The sequence below is a fragment of the Chanos chanos genome, chromosome 9 (assembly GCF_902362185.1).
Source record: "Chanos chanos chromosome 9, fChaCha1.1, whole genome shotgun sequence".
Classification (NCBI taxonomy): domain Eukaryota; kingdom Metazoa; phylum Chordata; class Actinopteri; order Gonorynchiformes; family Chanidae; genus Chanos; species Chanos chanos.
Window position 1 is genome coordinate 23,286,161 of NC_044503.1, and position 21,584 is coordinate 23,307,744.

The 21,584-nt window shown below is 41.3% G+C and overlaps 1 protein-coding gene across 1 annotated transcript; it reads left to right on the forward strand.

Annotated features, from left to right (window-relative positions):
- The first annotated feature begins 1,375 nt into the window (after nucleotides 1-1,375).
- LOC115821488 (piggyBac transposable element-derived protein 4-like) lies at nucleotides 1,376-2,440 on the forward strand. Its single transcript, XM_030785310.1, has one exon. The coding sequence runs from the start codon at nucleotides 1,376-1,378 to the stop codon at nucleotides 2,438-2,440; it is 1,065 nt and encodes a 354-aa protein (XP_030641170.1).
- Nucleotides 2,441-21,584: the final 19,144 nt, after the last annotated feature.

Below are 21,584 nucleotides of genomic sequence, written 5' to 3' on the forward strand. Positions count from 1 at the left end.
TACTGATAACGTTAAAGTTAGCATTAGATGACAGGATAACGTTGGCTAGGATAAGTTGAGAGGAAGAGAGAGGCATGCATATATTTCGTAGACAACCCGAAATCTGAACAAAGATAAAATACACTCTATTTTCATGAATTACAGTCCTCAGTGCAGGATTATTTCTTCTGACGACAAAGTTATCATTTTGCTTTTGTGCTAGTGAAATTATCCATCTAAGTTACTGGTGGAGCCCGGACATTGTGACATAAAGTCAGTATAAAATGGTATGGAACACTTAGATTATCGACACTGTTGTATTATTTTGATAATTGCACACTTTTACAGTGACTGAAATTGCTGACTTTATTTTTTTGCTTCTCTCTTTTCTGTTTTAGATACCCTGACTCCAGACTGGTTGGTTGGGGCTGGACGACAGACAGCGCAGAAGTGAATTTGCAAAGAATGAAATTAAAATAAACTTGCTTTAATAAACTTGTTTTTTAACTGATTGAAAGTCGTCTAGTGTCATTTACATATAGATAAAACCTAATGTTTAATAATATAGGGCCGTAAATATATTTAACCCTGCAGTGCGTAGCGTCGCACAGGTGCGGCGCTGACTACTTTCTATTGGAAGCGTGTTGTCAAACCGGTGTGATTTGGAATAATAAACAATGAACATTCTAATGTATTCTAACTCGTGACGCAACAATTCAAGTTAAATGCCGATTCAAGATTACAGTCGATATGCCATCATCTGTACACTTTTTATACTTGTACTTCATATGTATGCATACTTCATACTTTTACTTTATGCTACTTTATACTTATATACTTTTTTTACGAGTCGATAACTAAATCACACAAAATCACACACATAGCGGATGTAGCGAAGGTTATGCAGTACACTTGAGAGCATTACTGATGCAACGAAGAAGTGCATACTAGCTGTTTGTCGTGCAACGCTGTATAAACACATGTTATCATGTTGCGCAACTATCGGGCATACTTGATGTGCGTCAAAGCAATACCAGCAAATGACGGTCAAAACTCAGATCTCATCACAATAAACGCACCCATAATATTGTGTATGTGAATTGTTTTGATTAATCAAGCCAGTGCTCTTTACATTGCCAAGCTGTTGTTTTCGTTACACACATTTGTAAACCACCTTCATCGAGTATTTATCTTCTCCCTTATTATTCATTCACAACTACTATGACACTGTAACCTGACCCTACCATAGCTCGTGCAGTTGTACAACAATTGTTATCATCCTGTCAAACGAGTCACGAGTCAAAGTCAAAGTCAAACGAGTGACACTAGCATCGGGGCTAACGTCTTACTGAGAAGCACACATTTGGGTGAATAACATCTTTATTTTTTTTTAAAAATGGAGAAACTTAGAACATCAAAAAGCAGAGTAAAACTCACAGATGACCAGATCAGACAGATCTTTCAGGAGGACACAGAAAATGTTCTGAGAGCTGAGGAGAGTGATTCTTCTGAGGAAGAATCACCTGAGAATCTGACTGCCTTGGATGACCCTGAATATTTTGAGGTGGCGTCAGAGGACAGTGAGGATGGATCCTGGAGGACAGGACAGTTCACACCCAGTCCAGTGACATTTGATGGTTCCCAGTCTGGAGTGAGGACCCATCCACATGAGGTCAGGGAAGGAGAGTGTTTTAAATTGTTCCTAAATACATCCACGGTGGGTGTCATTGCTAATGAAACAAATAAATATGCAGAGATCCTGAGAGAGAAGTCAGGGGGTGTGGGAAAGATTGGGAGATGGGTGGACACCTCAGTGGCTGAGATCTACACCTTCCTCGCCACAGTAATGATTATGGGTCTTGTCAAGAAGAATAATATGAGGGACTACTGGACTGCAGAACCCATGCTGTCCACCCCTTTTTTCCCTATAGTCTTTTCCCAGGACCGTTTCTTCCTCCTCCTCCGCGCACTCCACTTCAGTGACTCCAGCCCCTCCTCAGACCCCCTTCACAAAATTAGAAATATTCTGAATTCAATTTTAAAGTCATTCTCCCACGTTTTCTACCCCCACAAGGACCTCTGCATCGACGAATCCATATTGAAATGGAAAGGACGACTGTCTTTTAAACAGTACATCCCCTCAAAGCGGCACAGATTTGGGGTGAAGCTGTTTGTGCTGTGTGATGTCCTGACCGGTTATGTCCAAGACTTAATCGTATATACTGGGAGCTCCACAGATATTCTTCCATTTGATGGTGTTGGGATGTCTGGAGCGGTTGTCCTCACCCTTCTGCAGCCCTATCTAAACAAAGGGCATACCGTCTTCATGGACAACTGGTACTCAAGTCCTGCCCTCTTCCAATGCCTACTGGACAACCAAACTGGGGCCTGTGGCACCGTAAGGCCCACAAGAAAGGGGATGCCACAATTTGAAAAAAAAAAAAAAAATGGGCAGGGGTGAGGTGGCTTTTTATAACAACGGCACCATGCTGGCAACAAAGTGGCATGATAAGAGAGATGTCCATGTGTTGTCCACAGTGCACAAAGCTGAAATGCAGGTCACAGGCAAAGTAGACCATGCCACAGGAAACAGAGTGTCAAAACCAGCGTGTGTAATTGAGTATAATCAAAAGATGGGCTCTGTTGACAATTTTGACAAACAGAACAGCTTTATGGAGTGCACAAGGAAAACCCTCAAATGGTACAGAAAACTTTTTTTCCATCTTGTGGATGTGGCTACTTTCAATAGTTATGTACTCCATCGCAGGCTCACAGGACAGGTGCTCACCTATCACCAATTTCGAGTGAACATGATGCACCAGCTGTTGGAAGAATTCCACACTCCTCGGCGGTCATCATCTGGTGGACGGCCTTCGTTGGACAATCCCCTCCACCTCACTGCCCGTCACTTCCCCACACCAGTGATGACCACTGAACGACAAGGCAGTAGAATGAGGCGGAGGTGCAAAGTGTGTCAGAATACCACCAGACGTCCACAGCAGAGGAGGCTGGCAAAGTACATGTGTGTTCCCTGCAACACACCATTGTGTGTGTTCCCCTGTTTTCAAGAGTATCATACCCTCAAGCATTTTTAGATCTCTTCTCAGACCTGCAACACAAAAGAAAATAATCATTAGAAAGTATAATCTAAATTATATTCATCAATAAATGTTATTGTTAGTAGGACTTAGTAGTAGTAGTAGTAGTAGTAGCTCTTAGTAGTAGTAGCAGTTGCGCTTAGTAGTAGTAGTTGTTGTTGTTTAGTTGTAGAGTTTAAATAGTAGTTGGAGGTAGTAGTGTAGTAATAGTGGAAGTAGTACTGTTGTGTAGTTGTAGTGTTTTAGCATATTATTTATTGTAGTTATATAGTTGTAGTTTGTAGCAGTACTTAGTAGTTATAGTATAGTACTTATATAGAAGTAGTTTTATAGCAGTTGTAAGCCTAGTATTTAGTATAGTATTTAGTATGTGTGTGAAAGTGTGACTGGGATGTTTTGAATAAATATTTTCTTTAAGATCCTCTCTAGTTTGTGTGACAGCTTCCAGTCATTCCAATCATACTGACATGTAATATAACATATAATATTATGACATAAAACATATAGCAGGTGCTTTGTAAAACCTTTTCGACTGTAATCTCTTACCATGATTAATTAGAAAAAGACAAAGTCCATTTTCTCACAATCCTACATCATTCTCACTTCAACTAGGCTAATTTTTCATTGTTTTACAAATAGCACCAGTCTCAGAATTTGCTTATGAGGCTACATCATTTTTTCCCTGCATAGTGGAACATTTCAACATTTATATCATGAAAAACAGGATTCGTACTTACAGGAGATGGTAGTCCATTTGCTTTTTTTTTTTTTTTTTTTTTTTACATTTTCAGCAGCAGCAGCTCCTGTTGGTTTGAGGAACACGACGTCTTTCGCCTGCAGCCAACTGTGGGAAACGGCTTGGGTTTTAAATGTAATGCTCCTGAAATGAGCCGACCCTTGGGTTTTGTTTTTGACGTGTTTTGTTGCCTTGTATGCTAGCCTACTGTATAGCGGTGTGCCACGTGGCTTGCAAGTTATGTGACGCAGCGACGTTGTTCAATACAATTAAAATAGCCTACCATAGACATAAGATAAAATACTGTCCAGTTGATTTCCGAGCAAACTGTGGGAAACGGCTTAGATTATATATTGCTTTATAATGTTAGTTTCAAACCGACAGGTTCATATCCACGTCTGCAGAGCCGCAGTTTTACACCACCAGAGTTTCACCACAGCAGTTTCAGGCCAGTGGCATTCAGCGCTTGCGCAGACAATTTATTTTGTTTAACTTAGCGACTGAGCAAATACAAGTATGAAATCCAATTCAAAGTAACAGCTTCTCGAATTTTATTGTGGAACACTGGCGCACGAGCAAAAAAAACGTACGCAGCGACGGGTATAACTGTTAAAAGAACTCCCACACTGAAGGGTTAATATCATCCTGGCTGTAGATAAAGCAGGACACAATATTTTTCACAATATTTTAAAGTAGTAATAGAAATTTCCTGTGGTTTAATTTCGGTTGAAATTCCATTGAAGTCCCGATCATCTTTAGCTGTGATTTCAACGTTGTTTCAATATTAACCTAGGGTGCAAAAGTGATGAAGAATAAACAATGGGTTTGACGTTGATTCAATAAACTTAACGTTGACAGCGGAATGTTGCTTTAACATAGCTTCAATGATTGTATGCTATCTGGGGTTAGATGTTAGGCAGTGTTAATTTTGGCAGGTGAATTTGGCTTAATCTTAGTTTGTCTAGTTTAGCCAACAAAAAACTATAAGTTTTAGTCCAATTTTAGTCACATGCATTTTTTGTCACAGTTTAGTCAATCTGCGTTTTTGCATTTTTAACTGAATCCTCACAGTGATTTTATCAATCACACAGATTCAACGGCGAGAGTGTGAGCCCTGCTCCTATCTGACTACGCTGTCTATGCTAGCGCCAGCTAGATAAAAAAAGGAACCATTTTTAATGTAATGTTTACATTTTCCACCCAGATAACCCTATCGATATGCACAATTCACGTTAAAAGTCAAGTGAACAAGAAAAGATAGCCGTCTGCTTACCTTATTGTTTATTTCTTGGTGGTGCACCTTCAAATGCCTCTTGAGGTTTGTGGTATTTTTCCCCCAGATTTTGCGCCCACATTGTTTGCAGCGCATTTTATTTTCGGTTGTATTATAGCTAAAATGTGTCGACAAATCCGTTCTTTTTCTTCTTCCGAGAGTATCCATGATTTGAGTTGCAGAGTTAACGTTAGTTAAAATGTTTAACGTTCGACTTCCAGAGGAGGGGGATACTGGCGTGGCAGCACTACTACCATGTATCAGCCAATCACAAATATGCAATACATGTCTGTGCATATCTTGAAAATTGAGTGCATGCCATGCACTAAAAAATATTGGCTTGTGATTGTTAAATTGCTTGCCATTTATCTGTCTCTGACATTCTCGTTTCGTTATTATTCATCAACGAAAATGGTAATATATTTTGTCACAGTTGTTATTCTCAAAGTGTGCATTTTTTACTTATCGTCTCGTTTTCGTTGTAGAAAAAAAATTCGTTGACGAACACTTTTCATCAGTTTCGTCGACAAAATTAACACTGATGTTAGGCCTATAAATCTATTACTGTGCATATCATCATTCTTAAGTTTCAAACATGCTGAATTAAAAACATCATCTGGCCAAAAATGTCTCGGATCCCTTGTTGGTAAGGTTGGTCATTTGTTTTCATGAACGGCAAAACGGCGCATCGCTTTAAATGTTGCTGCCGCAAGGAATTGTGGTACGGTATTATCTGGTCCAGTGTACCCTATGCTAAAGGAGATAAGACAGGAAGCATTGTAGCATGTTTCCTCAGCATTTAGAGAATTTGACCAGCTCTTATCAAGGCTGCCGCTTAGATACCCCCGGGTCATCTCACTCAGTTACGAACCTTCCTAAGAAAAAAAGACTGGTCGACCACACCACACCAAGTCCTTCAGTGTTTGGAAAGCAGGTGGCCTAAGGCTGCTCTCTAATTGGTTGCTTCAGATTTTCCACGCGGCGCACTCCCGGGCTGTGTCCGAAATGGTATACTACATAATACTCGCATACTGATCTTGACGGAAAAAAGAAGTAAGTAGTATGCAGCACGTGAAAAATAAAAATTTTGCAGTACACGACAGTTGCCCGGATGATGTACTACTCTGGCGAAAATTTGCAGTATACAACCAGAGCTCACTTCGTCGGGTACTGCATCCCATGAAGCAACGCGGTGATTTCCAACTGTTAAAAGATTTTAAAAACATGGTGGATAGCGACAGAACCAGCTTCAACTTCAACTGCAGCTGCAGTTCCGAATATAAATGTATCAGTTGCATGTTTTGGTGTAATAAGTCTTCATACGCTTTCTTATAGGGCTACTTTTGATACATATTTGTGGTAGTCGTGTGTTGTTCGATTTTAACAGAACAGATAGCCCAACCGATAGCAAACGTGTAGTACACTACACGAAAGTTCTCATAATTGCATACCATACTGTATACTAGCGTGTGGAGTAGTGTGCAGTACGCAGTGTATACTGGGCTAGTATGCAGTACGCTAGTATGCCATTTCGGACACAGCCCCTGGCTGTGTCCGAAATGGCATACTACATACTACTCGCATACTGATCTTGACGTAAAAGTAGTAAGTAGTATGCAGTACATGAAAAATACAAATTTTACAGTACACGACAGTTACCCGGATGATGTACTAGTCTGGCGAAAATTTGCAGTATACAACCGGTGTCGTATGAAATCTGGAACGGGTGCATCCGGTTAGCCATTTTCACAGGAAATGCGTCAAATTCTGTCTACAGTTACTAATGTAAACTATCACATTTGGAGGCACCAAACTGTGAAACGGCTGTTAAAGATACAACATACTTACAAAAAGTAAAGTGTGAAAGAATGAAATCCCACTTTTGTGGTGTATCTAATCCCTTTGGCCAATACGTTTGGCTAACCGAGCCGCTAATACAGATAAGCGATGCTTTGCCCCTATACCTTGGCTCAGTAAACTAATTGTAGACGATACGATATGGGATGTACATTACATGTCTATACAAACAGGATAATTGTCGTGAATTTGTAGTTTGGTAGTGTGTCTAGCGATTAGGTATCGTGTTACTTCTATATTTTAATTAATTGATTTTCCCACTTTGATTTTGCAATGCACTGTTGTATTGTCGACAGAATTTGACGTATTTCCAGTGAAAATGCTTAACCGAATGCACGAAATGGCTAACCGGATGTACCCGTTCCAGATTTCATGCCGTTCCATATTTCATACGACACCGGAGCTCACTTCGTTGGGTACTGCATCCCATGAAGCAACGTGGTGATTTCCAACTGTTAAAAATTTTTTAAAAAACATGGCGGACAGCAGCCGAAGCGGCTACAACTTCAACTGCAGCTGCAGTTCCGAATATAAATGTATCAGTTGCATATTTTGGTGTAATAAGTCTTCATACGCTTTCTTATAGGGCTACTTTTGATACATATTGTTGTAGTCATGTGTTGTTCGATTTTAACAGAACAGATAGCCCAACCGATAGCAAACGTGTAGTACACTACACGAAAGTTCTCATAATTGCATACCATACTGTATACTAGCGTGTGAAGTAGTGTGCAGTACACAGTGTATACTGGGCCAGTGTGCAGTGCAATGTGATTGGACAATTCTCAGCACTGTTCACACCTGCCATTAATATAACTACGGATGCATGACTGTCACTCCTGCTCCTTAGCTAGCTTACCGGTACTTTCAGGAGATGGCAACTTCAAGTGGAACCACGGGAAAAAAAATTGGTCATTAAAAACACACTTTCACATGGCATTCACTGGAAGAAAAAAGAGGATAAAGGAGCTTGGACCAGACCGACCTGATTTACAATTTCAGTTGCAGGCAAGTGATCGAGGACGAGCTTACACCTGGCAGGGTCGGATTGGGACACTTAATTTCACTGGGAAATTACGAGTTCTTGTGGCCCACAGCACATATTACTGTACCATTACCATGTAGCACTATGCCCAAGTTTCCAGCATTATGTATGGACGTATATCCTTAAAGTAACCAAATAATTTCCGACTGGATATTCAAATTATAATAATAAATTGCACGCTATCACACATGGGTCATCGCAGAATAAAAGGGCAATAATAAACCACCATCAAATAAAGTTATTCTCCACATATGGCAGCATATTAAAACACACATAAGAAGAGGAAAAACAGGTCCTGCCTTCATGCTATTACATACCGCAGCAGATCACTCTTTGTTGCCAGATTGTTGATGACTCCATGTCGACAGTCGAGAGAATGTCCTTTTCCATAGACATGAAAATGAAGGCTGCCAAATGATACTAGGTTAGTGTGCTGCGCAATCTGTTATTAAAAAATTTCAAAGTAGAAAATGTTCTCTCACATGCCACCTGCGTGATGGACAGAGTCAGGACATATTTGTGAGTGAGTCCGATGAGATAATAGGCATCCGTGAACTTGGTAGCAACAGAAAGTGCAGCTTCTACACGACAACTCACGTTTGTGTACCACATCATGTTCTTCATTCTCTGTGTTTGCAGTGGTTGTTCTGGTTATGTGACAACCTGCAAGAGCCGTGTTCTTTAATTTTTCCCGATGATAGGCCAAACTGGTCAGCTCTGACTGTAAATTCTCAGTGGTAGCCTTGCATTCAAAAGGCAGAAGTTTTTTTAAGTACTACTAGAGCAGATGGCTCCAAACCTATCCTACTCTCGGGAAAATGCTGGGGGTCGAGACAGGCAAAAGCCTGTAAGCAACGTAAAGAAAACCTGTCTGTCAATTTAGCACAATTTAGTGCATCCATCTCCATTTTTTTTTTTGTTTTGTTTTGTTTTCTTTTAGGCTCACTTTCTCAGCCCTTCCTTTCCATTTTTTGCCGTCCATTTTTTGGATATAGCTAAAATAACTTAGCCTATGTATGTTCTGAAACAGCTTCCCAGTATCACAATGTGTGCATTCTCTAACTGAAGCCTAATGATGAAGTGAGAGATCCAAAAGACCATGTGGAAATTCATTTTTCTCCCAAAAAATGTCTCATTACAAGTAGCATATGTAGCAGTATTAAAACGTAAAAATAAAATTTTTAATAACAAAAGTTTAAATTTGGATTTAATTAGGTCCCGTGTCGTTTTGCAGCCCACCAGTTCCAACGGCCCACCGGGAAAATTCCCGCCTCCTCCGATGGCCAATCCGAGCCTGACACTTCTCTTGTGATGACAAGCGGATCTGGCTAGCTAGGAGTGGTGTTAGTAATGCCTTTTATTGCTTTCCCTGTTTGCTATTTCAGAGTGTTGGCTCCAAAACATTGTGGACAATGACAGGGGTACAAGACCTAAAACATCTGTCTGAAAAATGCAAACGGCATGAAAGTAGCCACCACAGCCATCTAGACAATAGTATGAGGCTAAGTTTTTTAGCAGGCCTAGCATTGCTAAAAAGCTAGATGAAGGCTACAGGATTGGCATTAGAAGGCACAGCGAAGAGGTGACTGAAAATCAACACATCCTGTCAAGAAATAATAGACTGTGTGAAATTCCGTGGAGCCTTTGAGTTGGCTTTGCATGGCCACAATGAGAGTGAGAACTCCAATAAGCCCAGGATATTCCATGGGTTGGTGGATTTTGTTGCCTCCCTTGCAGGCCCGGTGCCAGGATGAAGTGACTGTGGGGGCACTTACAAAAATGCCGAGGGGGGCAAATGTTTTTACATAGTAAAACAGTAGGTTATCATCCTGCTATGCCTATTTCTGCATTTTTTTCATCCCAGTACGGTGACGTTTCAAATAGAGGTGTCACGAAGTCACCAGGAAGCCGGACGCAAGTGCAGAGATGAATATCTTAACGAGAACCAGGCGAATACAAACAAACACAGATTCCAACACAAAGTAGATAACAAACAGAAAAGCAAACGGTAAACTAGACAGGAACGTAAACCAGAACCAAGACTTAGGATAACGCTAGGCATGTACGAATAAGCTTCAGAGTGCTCAGAATACACATTGGGGAAAGTGTAGACTTCGCGACGACTGAGGGAAACAGTGAGATTTATAAAGAGGGGGAAATCAGGGAAAGCAAAGTGAACGCAGGTGTGAATGATGAAGGGACAGGCTGATGATTAGTAAACCGGCGACGCCAATTGCTGAACAATTCCCTACCTTTTCCATATTTTTGTGTGTCATGGCCATAATATGAAATAGGAATATTTGGGGCAAACTGCCAGGTCAGCACTTAAAATTGGTCTGGTGGTAGGTTTAATAAAATTCATTGATTTAACCATGCAGTAGCCTCTGAAATGCTAAATAACAACAACACAAGACTGCTGTTTCAAAATGAAATACTACATTTATTTCACAGCAGTGGTGAAACCAGTGTGAAACCTGAGTGTCCTCGCACAGTTTAGGGAATCAGAGCACCTGGAATGTAAGTCTACAAGACACAAAATAATAGAATTTATGAACGATTCTAACCACTAGATGACTGCTCAAATCAACAAAATAATAGCCAACACAATCAGGATCATTAAGTAAAAAAAAAAAAAAGATCAGATCATTTTGTCTGTCTTTCTGCTCATGCCTCATGCAGCTCTCTCTCTCTCCCCCTCCCTCTCTCTCTCTCTCTCTCATTGACCGAAACTTCACCTCCCTGTCAGTTCCATTCCGTGGATTGGTACAATGGAAAAATAGAATTAGGGCCGAAAGTTCTATTTACAACCACAAAAAGCAGGCATGGCTGAACCGAAGTGATGTGTTCTGTCTCTCTCTCCTACGCTCCATTCAGTGCCGGGGACAGCGCCACGTGGCCCTATGCAAATAGTCTAAACGTATCTGTCTGACATTCCAAACCAGCAGAAAAATAAACCAGCTAAATTCTGTCTTACCTTTCCTCAGTAGAGCTGTAGCCTCCTTGTTTGATTGTTGAATTTCTTGAGTAAGCAATCCTTCCATTCTTTTTCCTTGATCCAGCTGGCGTCTGAAGATCTCCTTCAAATGCCAGTTGGATCAAGTGAGCTTTTCTCAGGTGTAGCATGCTTCATCTGTGCTGACTGAAGACATTGGTTAGCCTTGAAAATGTGTTCTCACACGTCGTTGAGGATGCCCCAAGTCACTCCACGTTTCAGTGCAGTAAGCTCACTTGGCATGGCAGTGAGAGCCCCAGTAGTGCTGCAGGATGGCAGCAGGGGTCCATTTGTCTTTGGTGAAATGTTACATCTACTTCAGACTGTAAAAAGTGTCGAGCTACAGAAAACTCATATTCTACTAAAGCTGTGTTGGTGAGCTCCAACAGTGGTTGCACCTTCTGTACCTCCAAAAAGTGAGGACTGTCTGGGTTAAGGGTATACACTGCCTCAACCAGCTGGCTGCTCCATTCACTAAATCTTGTGTTCATCTCCACAATGACTCTGTCCAGGATACTGAAGAAGAGCTGCTTGCACTCCGTCTCATTTCCTCTGTCCTGCTGCTGCTGGCCCACAGTGCTCTCCACCACATACTGCTTCAGGTGTGTGTAAGGACTTGGTGTATTCTCTTACTTGGCAGAGGAGTTGCTGTTTCTTATGCGTCATGAGGGCCAGTGGCACGCTGTGTCCAAGTCACCCCTGAGCTTCTCCATGCAATCCAATGCACTTTTCACAACCTTCACTCCAGTGTAGAGGTCTCTTTTTTTATCCTGTTATGCTTTGTTGGGAGGATCAAGGAGAGCGAGAATTCTGTGGACTATAACCGCAGTAAATCTGAAGTGGGTGTCACTGATTGCTTTTAGGAGCCCTGCTGCCTCTATTTTCAGTTCCGTGAGCTGAAGGCCACTGCCGTCAATCTCCGCGAGGAACTGCACAATAGCATCATAACTTTTAACGATGACTGACACGGTAGCCAGGTGACTGGTCCACCTGTGGTCCAGTACCCTTTTCAGACGTTCTCCCGTTTACACTGTGGCCACAGTTGGCTTTTTCAGAAAACGGTAAGCATGTTACACATGTCAAAAAAAGCTTGTAGTGCATTCCCAGCTGACATGGCGTGAATAACCACCAGATGTAGTTGATGGTTGAAAGCATGCACATTTGGGACTTTTCGTTTAACTTTCTCCTGTAATATTTTCTGTACATCCCCTCTTTTACCAGACATCACACTTGCACCATGATAGCACTGGCTGAGGATCTTTTCTGTGCTCAGGCCTGCTTTTCTCAGCTCAGAAAAGACCAGGAATGTCAGACTTAACGCATCACAGTGCTCCATAGTGGCCAGCCTCTCGCACGTCTCATTATCCACGTCTACATAACAGAGCACAATTGACACATTCTCACAACCAGTTGGATCCTTTGTCCTGTCCACCTTCACCGTGTACCAGCTATCCCCTATTTCTTTAACTGTTTCACTGGTCACTATTTCCCCCGCAAGCGCTATTATTCTGTTCTGAATTTCGTGTGACATGTAGGTGGTATTTTTGGCGGATGGTGCTAAATACCTGGGCTAGGGCATTGTCGTTCCTCAGCATGTATTCCATTTTAGACAAAAATAGTCCACCTCCCGCCTCCTCTCTTGACTCAAAAGCGTCCATCGTCCCCCTCAGCGGTTGCTGGTGTGACACAAGGAACTCAATGATAACCACGAACGCACACAGGTATAAGTGATTCCTTGCCAGTTGCCCCTTGTTGACAAGTGTGGAGACCTCAGCTCCTGTGCCACTACGAGCACAGTATTCCTTCCAGAGAGCACTGCATTTCAAATGTTCCTTGCTGGATGCACCTTTGGTGCTTTCCATCACAGATTTCCAGTTAGAGAAGCCAGTTTCGGTGAAGGCTTTGTTGGCATTATCACTAGACCCAATACTAAACTTCCGACTCGGAAAGCAAATGGCAGCATCAGCAACTACTGAATATTCCAGCTTAAGATTATAGTGACATCTGAACAGACATGGTTCAGGATGAGAGAACTGTTTAACCTGATGGTCTTATTACCATAGATACAAAGAAAGCTTCACACCTTTGGCACCACGTTACAGTTGGAGCCAAGAGCGATTGATTAAGACAAAATACAACTGGTAATGGGCGAATGGCACCCATCACAGACAAAAGGGGACGTTAGCATTAACACCTAAATTTTGATTTGCATCAAACAATGTTGTACACCTATTGTCTGTTTGCTTCATGGTATAAAAGGCCGATCACCGTAACAGTTCTCTGAGTTAAGCTGCGGTGCAAGCAGACTTGCTGCCGGCTTCCACCACCACCAAATAAATCTTTTCTCCAAGTGCGCTTTTGCTCCGGTTCGTTTACTTGTAAAATCACAAGAAAATCCAACACCAGCCACTTCCTTCCATTAAACCAGCTTCTGATAAATGAGCGTTTTTGGGTATTATTAAAAATTCGAGTCAGGAAGGATTGTAGGTGCACCTGGGCTGGCCCCTCTGTCCCAAGATTGACAGGAGCAATCAGAGCCGAGGGAAGAAGTCTTTTCAGAGACTGTCACGCTCCTAAAGATTCTCATCACCACACCGCAGAAGCTACGGCAGAAGCTGAGAGGGGCTTCTCAGCCTTGAAAAGAATTAAAACTTTTCTCAGAAACACCATGACCGAGGGGAGGCTGAATGCTTTGGCCATGCTGTCAATGGAAAAGAGACTGGTGAGTGAGATGACTGACTTAAACCAAAGTTGTTGAGAAATTTCCAGGCCAGTAGGAAAGGAGGACAAAATTTACGTTACAGCAGTGCTACTGGCCAGTGTTTAGGCAACATTACAGTGTCTTGTGTTGTTTTTAGATTTTTTGCAGCATTACATACACGTTGCTATCGCCATGGCAATAGTGCCATAATTGGCAAGGGGTGATGATCGAACTTCTCCCCACATCTCTGGACAATGGTGCAGGACTGGGTGACCTCAAGATCAGGTCGCTGCCTTCCTTAGGTTTGATTCTGGTGGTCGGATTACTGCTCAAGGTTTTACGGCTCACGTCGCTGTCAGACTGTGGCAATGAGGCTAGGAATAGGGTTAAGCAACTTAAACATCAGAATTATCGCTTCTTGAGTGATTACACTTGTATTTCAAAAGAATAACAGACAAAACAGTCTGGTGCGATGAGTACAGTCAAATCCAGGCACGCTTTTCGTTTACTCCGCTTACTCAAATAAATCGTATTTTTTAAGAAAAAAAACATATTTAAACTGTACTGAACACACTTTATTCTCCTTGCTTGTATCAGCCCACAACTGCATCTGTCTGTAGATCTGAACACTATTAAATATTGGTTAAAAAAAAGTCATCCTCCCATCCATTTACATCATTACAATTATTATAAATCTTCCATCTGTTAGACTCTTATTTTTGTTACAAAGCCATTACCTTTCTCTTCTTTTCTATGGTGACACAAAATGTGGTTTATCAACAAGCAGAACTTCAGTCAATGAAACTATACTTGACATTATTACCATTGTGTTAATTTTCATACTGATTCTTTATTCAAGCAAACTGTCACACTTTCTCCCCTCTCCACTCTTAACGCACACCTCTGACTTTATCCATATATCTATGCAGAAAGCAAATGTTACATCTACTTAATTTAATTGTGGAAAGTTTTTCCATGAAAATAAATCATAATTTTGTTGATCTAACAAAATTAAGACAGATGAAATGAATGTAATTTACTGTGGTAACTTCAGTTTAATGTGATCAAGTTAGATGAACTTGATGTATTTGAGTAGGTAGTTAATACAGTTGTCAGTGATCCAGTTTGAATATATGGATTTAATAAATAAATCTAATCTAGCATTAGCGCATCAATGCTAAAACTAAAGACTTAACTGAAACCATTTACAGCCTACTTGGTCATGACAACCAGTGTTTGCGGCATTCATTCATTTTCAAATCCGCTTGTCCTTCTTGCTGTGAGGCGGCAACACTACCCACTGCGCCACCATGCAGCCAGCTGAAAGCTTGTATTTTCAAAAATCACAGAATAAATGGACACATCTTTGAAAACTTTCCACACAGCAGAATGAGGTACATCACACACATAAGTGGCACAAGTGCACAGTGGCATGAAGCATAAGTGGCTCAATCAATAAACATGTAAGTATAAACCTAATGACCGATACTTTGTCATTTACATGAAAAACCACAACAAATCTGGTGTTATACAGTAGGTGTGCGCTTGCAGTTGAAAAACAAATCCCGTGAGACTTGGATAAACATAATTCATTCTAGTGCATTTTACATGACTGGTTTTAGTTGGTTGAACTACTGGCTTATTTATGCTCTTTCAACCATAACATTTCAAGTAATACATGGAAATTCATGACTATAAGTTATTTCATCTTGATTTATTTGTTTTAAATATACAAACATCAGTTAGCATTTTTTTGGAGTGTGCTTGCTGTTATGTTTTCTGAATAACTCTACACTGTTGGTTCAATATGCATTTCTTACTTATTGACTTATCTCTATCCATTATGTTTTATATCTTTATTCTTCTGTATATTGACAATCTCTAACTACAGCTGAATGAAATCAATTAAAGGATGCTCTCAGCAAATCTTCCAACCCTGCTAACAGCAGTGGACTCCCTCAGTGTCTTCCATAAAACCATTTTTGTGATCTTTGACAACTTAAATAATAAAAGTCCCAAATGAACATGTATGGAGAGCGAACCGTTAAATCATATCTTCTCTGAAAACACTACTGGGAGAAAATGACCTTTTTGTCTTCAGTCACACTGATCTCAGGGATCTGTCCACTTTAAATACACCAGTGAGAACATTATATCCTGTTAACTCTTTTTTTTTATCCTATCTGCTCACTATGCAGAGGATATGAAGCCTAAAGAAGGAATGTCGGTCAGTTTTACTTGTTATTCATAATAAAATATATAGTTCTGTATTAATAATATGAAGACAAAAAGACATATTTGTGCAAAAATAAATCTTCTTTATTTAAACGTTTTTGTATAAATATGTAAATAAAGTTAATAAATAAATCAAATGGAAAAATGCTAAGTATTTGTAATAAATACTTAAAAACTCATATAAAATTAAAAATATTTAGTATCACAAAAATATAAATAACAACATTAGAAAACTGATACAAGCACGGAGCCTGTCTTCAAAATATCAATACACTGAGTGAATGAGGGGAGAAAAAAACACTACTAATGAGAAATCCTTATTGATGGTATGAGGTAAGGGAAAGACAACTCGTACAAAACTGTTGAGATGGGGGGGGGGCGTTTGGGAGAAACAGTGAGGGCAAAAAGGCCTTTGAATGAGAGGCGCTGAAATCGGGAGCGTAAAAAGCGTGGTGTGCTTCGTCAGAGGCAGATCAAAGGTGGTCCATTCTGTCCATCAGCAGCTGGACGTGGTGATCCAGGAGGGCGAACAGGCCTAAGAAGAGAGAGGCCGGATTCCCGTAAGCCCCCAGATCCAGTGAAAACACCTCGTTCAACACGGCCAGCATCTCTGCCTGATGACACGCGAGAACACAGAGAGATACAGAGATAAGTCTCAGAACATACGGGTTCAGATAAACTAGACACATCCATAAACACTGTACAGCTGTGTGACTGAGAAAGGTCAGGAGGTGACCGCAGTGAAAGTTCTTACCTGAATCATCAGCAGACACCTCTGTGCTGCTGGCTGCCACCCTCTGGGCGACACGAGGCTGCCAATCATCCTCATCACGTGATACAGGAATCCTCCTCGTCTCTGAGAGAAAGAGGAGAGAAAACACATTTACTTATCTGGCTCTGATCTTCATTTGCATTACTTCAATCACAGTAGCTTACAAAGAACAAAAAAGAAGACCTTTTACACATACACGCCCTCAAAAACACATTTTAACATCCAAAAGCGCATTGTATTACTCACAGGGGTCAGAGGAGGCCTCGCTCTCGCAAACACGCCGAAAAATACCAATTCGTAAACGACGTCCACAAAGTTGAAATGGTAAATCTAAAACAGAGATAAACAAATAATCTATTAGAATGAAAAACAAAGCCCTGGGTATCTGTCAAGAGGGATCAAACTGGCAGAAGAAGCTGAATGAGATCAATAATTTATGCGCAAATGTAGAAAGAGAAGAGTCATATGTGTCAGTGGATTAAACTGTGCACAGGTAAAGCTGTGTGTAAAACTATACTGTACTACACAGAATGTTAACTTACTCCAACTTCAGCCAGCTCAGCAATTATGCCCGCTCTGTTGGGTGGATGTTGAGTGAAGGCCACAAGTTGGTCATAGGCTTGTTGGAAAGCAGTAAGATCCTGAAAGGAGGAGAGAGAGAGATGGGCCCATAACTACAATGTACTCTATACTGCATCATCATTAAGAAAATAAAGTTCACTACATTACCATTCCATTCAGGGCAGCCAGTCGAGCAAAGAGAATCCTTCCCGCCACGATCACGTGATTACAGCATTCGGCGTTGGTCAAGAGAAGCTGACGGGGAGGAACGAATGGAGAATGGATGGACTGATAGAGAAAAGCAAGGAAAGCAGACTCAATTGCTGCATTAGGAATTACAGAAAGGATGCAAAACTCACAGTGAAAGCTGTACGGAGTCCAGTCAGTCTCGTAGGGAAGTCTGTGATCCTTTTCATGGTGATGTACTGACTGTAAAAATGGAAGAAAGAACTGTGAAACCCAGAAAACACAGGCCAGTATGACAGTAATAATACTGCTCCCTCAGAGATCCCGATAAGGACCAGAACGCTCACCTCACAGACGGCACCTCTCTGGCCTCACGGGACACGACCTCCACATTCTCTTCCTACACAAAGGACAGTTTTTATGCTTTATGTCAATAAATGTCACAATAAGACACGTGTTTAAACACAGTTACACATTTACAACAACAACAACACAGCTACACAAAATAACACAGCTACAACTTCACAGTGTAGTCTGAGATGCACTGAGCTGGTGTATAACTGCTATTCGTAGCATGCAGTAAAGTGTGTTAGTGTGAAACTGTTGCGTGTAGCATGCAGTAAGGTGTGTTAATAGCATGTAAGTGCTGTGTAAGTAATGTGGTAATGTAGTGTTTCAGTGAAGAGCAGTGACTGTTGTGTGTGTTACCTCATCTGTCCTCTGATTTGGTTGAGGAGGAGTCACAGGCCGGTTTGGTTGAGGAGGAGTCACTGACCGACTTGGCTGAGGAGGACTGGTCGATTCTGGTGACTGTGTTGCCACGGCAGTGTAGACAGTGCTTGTCTCACTGGACTCAGTCCTGGAGAATTCCCCACTCTGCCCAATGGTGATTCCCTGGTAGCTCACAGAGGTCTTCTTTTCCTAATTGAAACAAATGAAAGTAGGATTTGATTGCTGTGGAATATTTTGGATTTGAACAAATGAAATGGATCCACTTCAGTGTCAGTGCAGTGGGTCAGCACTTACCAGGAAACCATCAAATGCAGTGGTGACTGTCAACTCCGTCTGAAGGTAAGATGTTACTTTCACAACCTGACCTCCAGTGCGCTGAGCACAGAGAGAGACGACAAAGTAAAGACACAGAGAAAAACAAAATGTAAGAGAGACAGACTGAAGACAGAGTATTAGTGTTAGTGAAGACGGTTGTGATCCAGGACAGCCCTAGTGCGGGCTGAGACTGTACCTTGATGAAGGCTTCCGCACGTACAGTGGCGTAGCGCTGAGGAGGAGCCTACAACATAAATAAACATCATTGGAAGGGAGACATCGGAGAGATCTCTTCAAGAAAAGGAACTTTAAGGTGAACAAATTTAAGTGTTAAATTGAAATAAGGCCAAGTTCTGATTCCTGATAACTACCTCTGGGCTCAGCGTATAGAAATTGTTGGTGAGCACCAACCACATCCTTGTCCTCAAACCACTGACTTCAGTCACGGACTCCAGAGTCACCTCCACTTCCTGTATAAAACATGTGCAACACAATGTTCTTAAGCCATGGCTACATTTACAAGGGAGTACACACGTAAAACCTTGTATAAAACCCAGACCAAACTCACGTACCCTTGAGTCTTCACGAAATCTCCTCGTGAACACAAAACGCACCAGGCTGGAGGTTCTCATCACATACTGAAAGTGATGCTGTGGAGAGTACAACCGACAAGTAGCTTTTGAACATCGCCTTAAATCTTGCCTCACTGATGGACGCACCATCTCTTCAATTCACACAGGTACAAGGAATAACAGAGAGAAACTCACCCGAATCAAGTCCAGTGCAACACAAGGTAACGGGCTGAGCGTAGCAGGCAGCTGCTCGCTCTGTCCAGTCAGCTCCTCCTGCAAACACAGGAAGTGTCCATTTTACACCAAATACCACAGAAATGCAGCAGCCTGTAAGTTTCTCTTGCAGAGGAACTGGAATAAGATAAAGGAATTGAAAATGTTACCGATGCCAACGCAATGCTGCTTGTGTTAATGGGATCGCTTAAGTCCAGTGGAGTCCCATGGTCCAACGTCGGTTCCTCAAGCCAAATTTCTACAAAATGACAGGTGCGAGGAAAGTCACATTGCATTCCGCGAAAGCAAAGCTCAGGCGCTACGCCACCAAAGGGAAGACATTAAAAAAACAGCTCCAGTTCAACAGAGTAAATGAGAAATGCTTGAAATCGGTCCTTATCGCGTGTTTTCGTGCCTCCGAATTTCCGTGTCATCACGCAATACGCACACGCAAGGTCATGGCAACAGTTGCCACAAGAATAGAAACACATGGCTGAGCGAAACTTGATGAGTTGCCATGGTAACGCGTCAATTAAGCTAGCATGACTAAGTTAAAAGAGGCTAACTGACTATCTAGCTAGCGATATAAACACGATGGAATGAACGAAGAAATCAATAAATACATCATTGTATATTTTAAAAAAATGAGTTAACATACCTATGTTATCAGTAACATCCTTTCAGCGTCAAGAAACATTTTAATCCGGGCTGTTAACTTACCTTCACGGTCGGTCTGGCATGAAGCCTCCAACGTTTCGGTCCTCTTCATCCGCTCTCCATGGTCCCGCAACCTACAAAACAAATAAAAAGCCCCAATAGCCGCCGCAGCCGCACCAGCGGTGTACATCACTGGCCGTAGCTTCATCTGGGCGAAGTTCCGCGTCAAACCTGAAAACTCAAACTGCATTTTCATATATCAACTGATTTCAGTAAAACAGGATATCAAAATTCTAAATATAAAAGTAGATAAGTATCAGGAATTCAGCTAAATAGAAAATCCAACGATTATAAACTAGTCAGTACTAACTAACTCACTAGTTAGTAAGCTAAACTAGCTTGGACGAAATTATATAGGCTATTGGTATTTCGATTGATCTGTCGATTGAATATACAAGTTTCTAACAGAAGAAAAGCTCAATGATCAGTAAGAATCTTTCGGTAAAATAGTCAAAAATCGTTCAAAATCGCAGAGGAAATGCCACAGAGGTGCGCTCGTTTGGGTCGGTTCACGACTGACGCCTTTCTTATTTTTTTCGACTTTTCAGAATTCTTTAGAATTTTCGAATCGTTCTAATTCAAGAGCGTCACCACGGTCACAGATTTCATGCAATTACAATATGTTTGCGGATGTTCGTTTTATGGTCCCGTCGGTTGTTGTGCCGCCGACTGATGCTACTTTATGGCTTACTCCTTGAAGAAAATTAACATGCTGCACCCCCCACCCCCCCCATCTGAAAAACACATGCGTATTTGTATGTCTAATTGGTTTTGCCAGAGGTAAATCTAGGCAATCTGACCGCATTTAAGGCCTCAGACACAGAGTACATATTTTTTAATATGTAGGAACTGGAGAGCAGTACATGAGGTGCACTAAACCATCTTGATAAAACCCACAGTAGTTGTTTAAGCAGTTAAGCAAGTTGACTTTACTATATATTTACGCAAGAGAGGTATTACTCAAAAAGATGAAAGTTTCATAAAAATTGTCCAAAATGTACAGCATACAAAGCAATTTCAAAGCTTCAGAAGCAGCTGACAATATAATCAGTTAAAAGAATGGTTCTCATTGGTTTCTTCTTGCTGCTGATAAAGTTCAAGTTTATTTGTATAGCACATTATACAATTAAGTGAGCAAGCTCAAGGTGACAGTAACAAGGAAAAACTCCCCTGTGAAGCAAATAGCAGGAAGAAACCTTGGGAGGAACCAAGACTCAACAGGGGGAGCTCATCCCTCCTCTGGGCAGCACCTAAAGTAGACATTCACAGTGTAGAATGAGTCCATGGTAAACAGATTCAATGGTCTATACAATTATTTACAATATACAGTATAAAATGTATACAGTGATTTGTTTACGGCATGAAAGAGTTAATATACAAGGTTCTAGGAGTACTAGGTGGTATCGGATAGATTAATTTGTTAACCAAGCAGTGTTCATATCAGTAAGTTTGACTTTAAGAGCAACTGTGTAGTGAGCAAGAACGATTAGCTCTGCTATAGTTAAAACTGAGATTCTGGAGTGGCTATTAAGCACAGGTTGTTCTTGGTTCACAGTCAGGTGGAGTAGCGTCACAGATGGGCCGCTGGTTCAGAACAGGG

Coding starts and splice junctions, on each gene's coding strand:
- LOC115821488 (XM_030785310.1), top strand. CDS start 1,376: ATGGAGAAACTTAGAACATCAAAAAGCAGAGTAAAACTCACAGATGAC.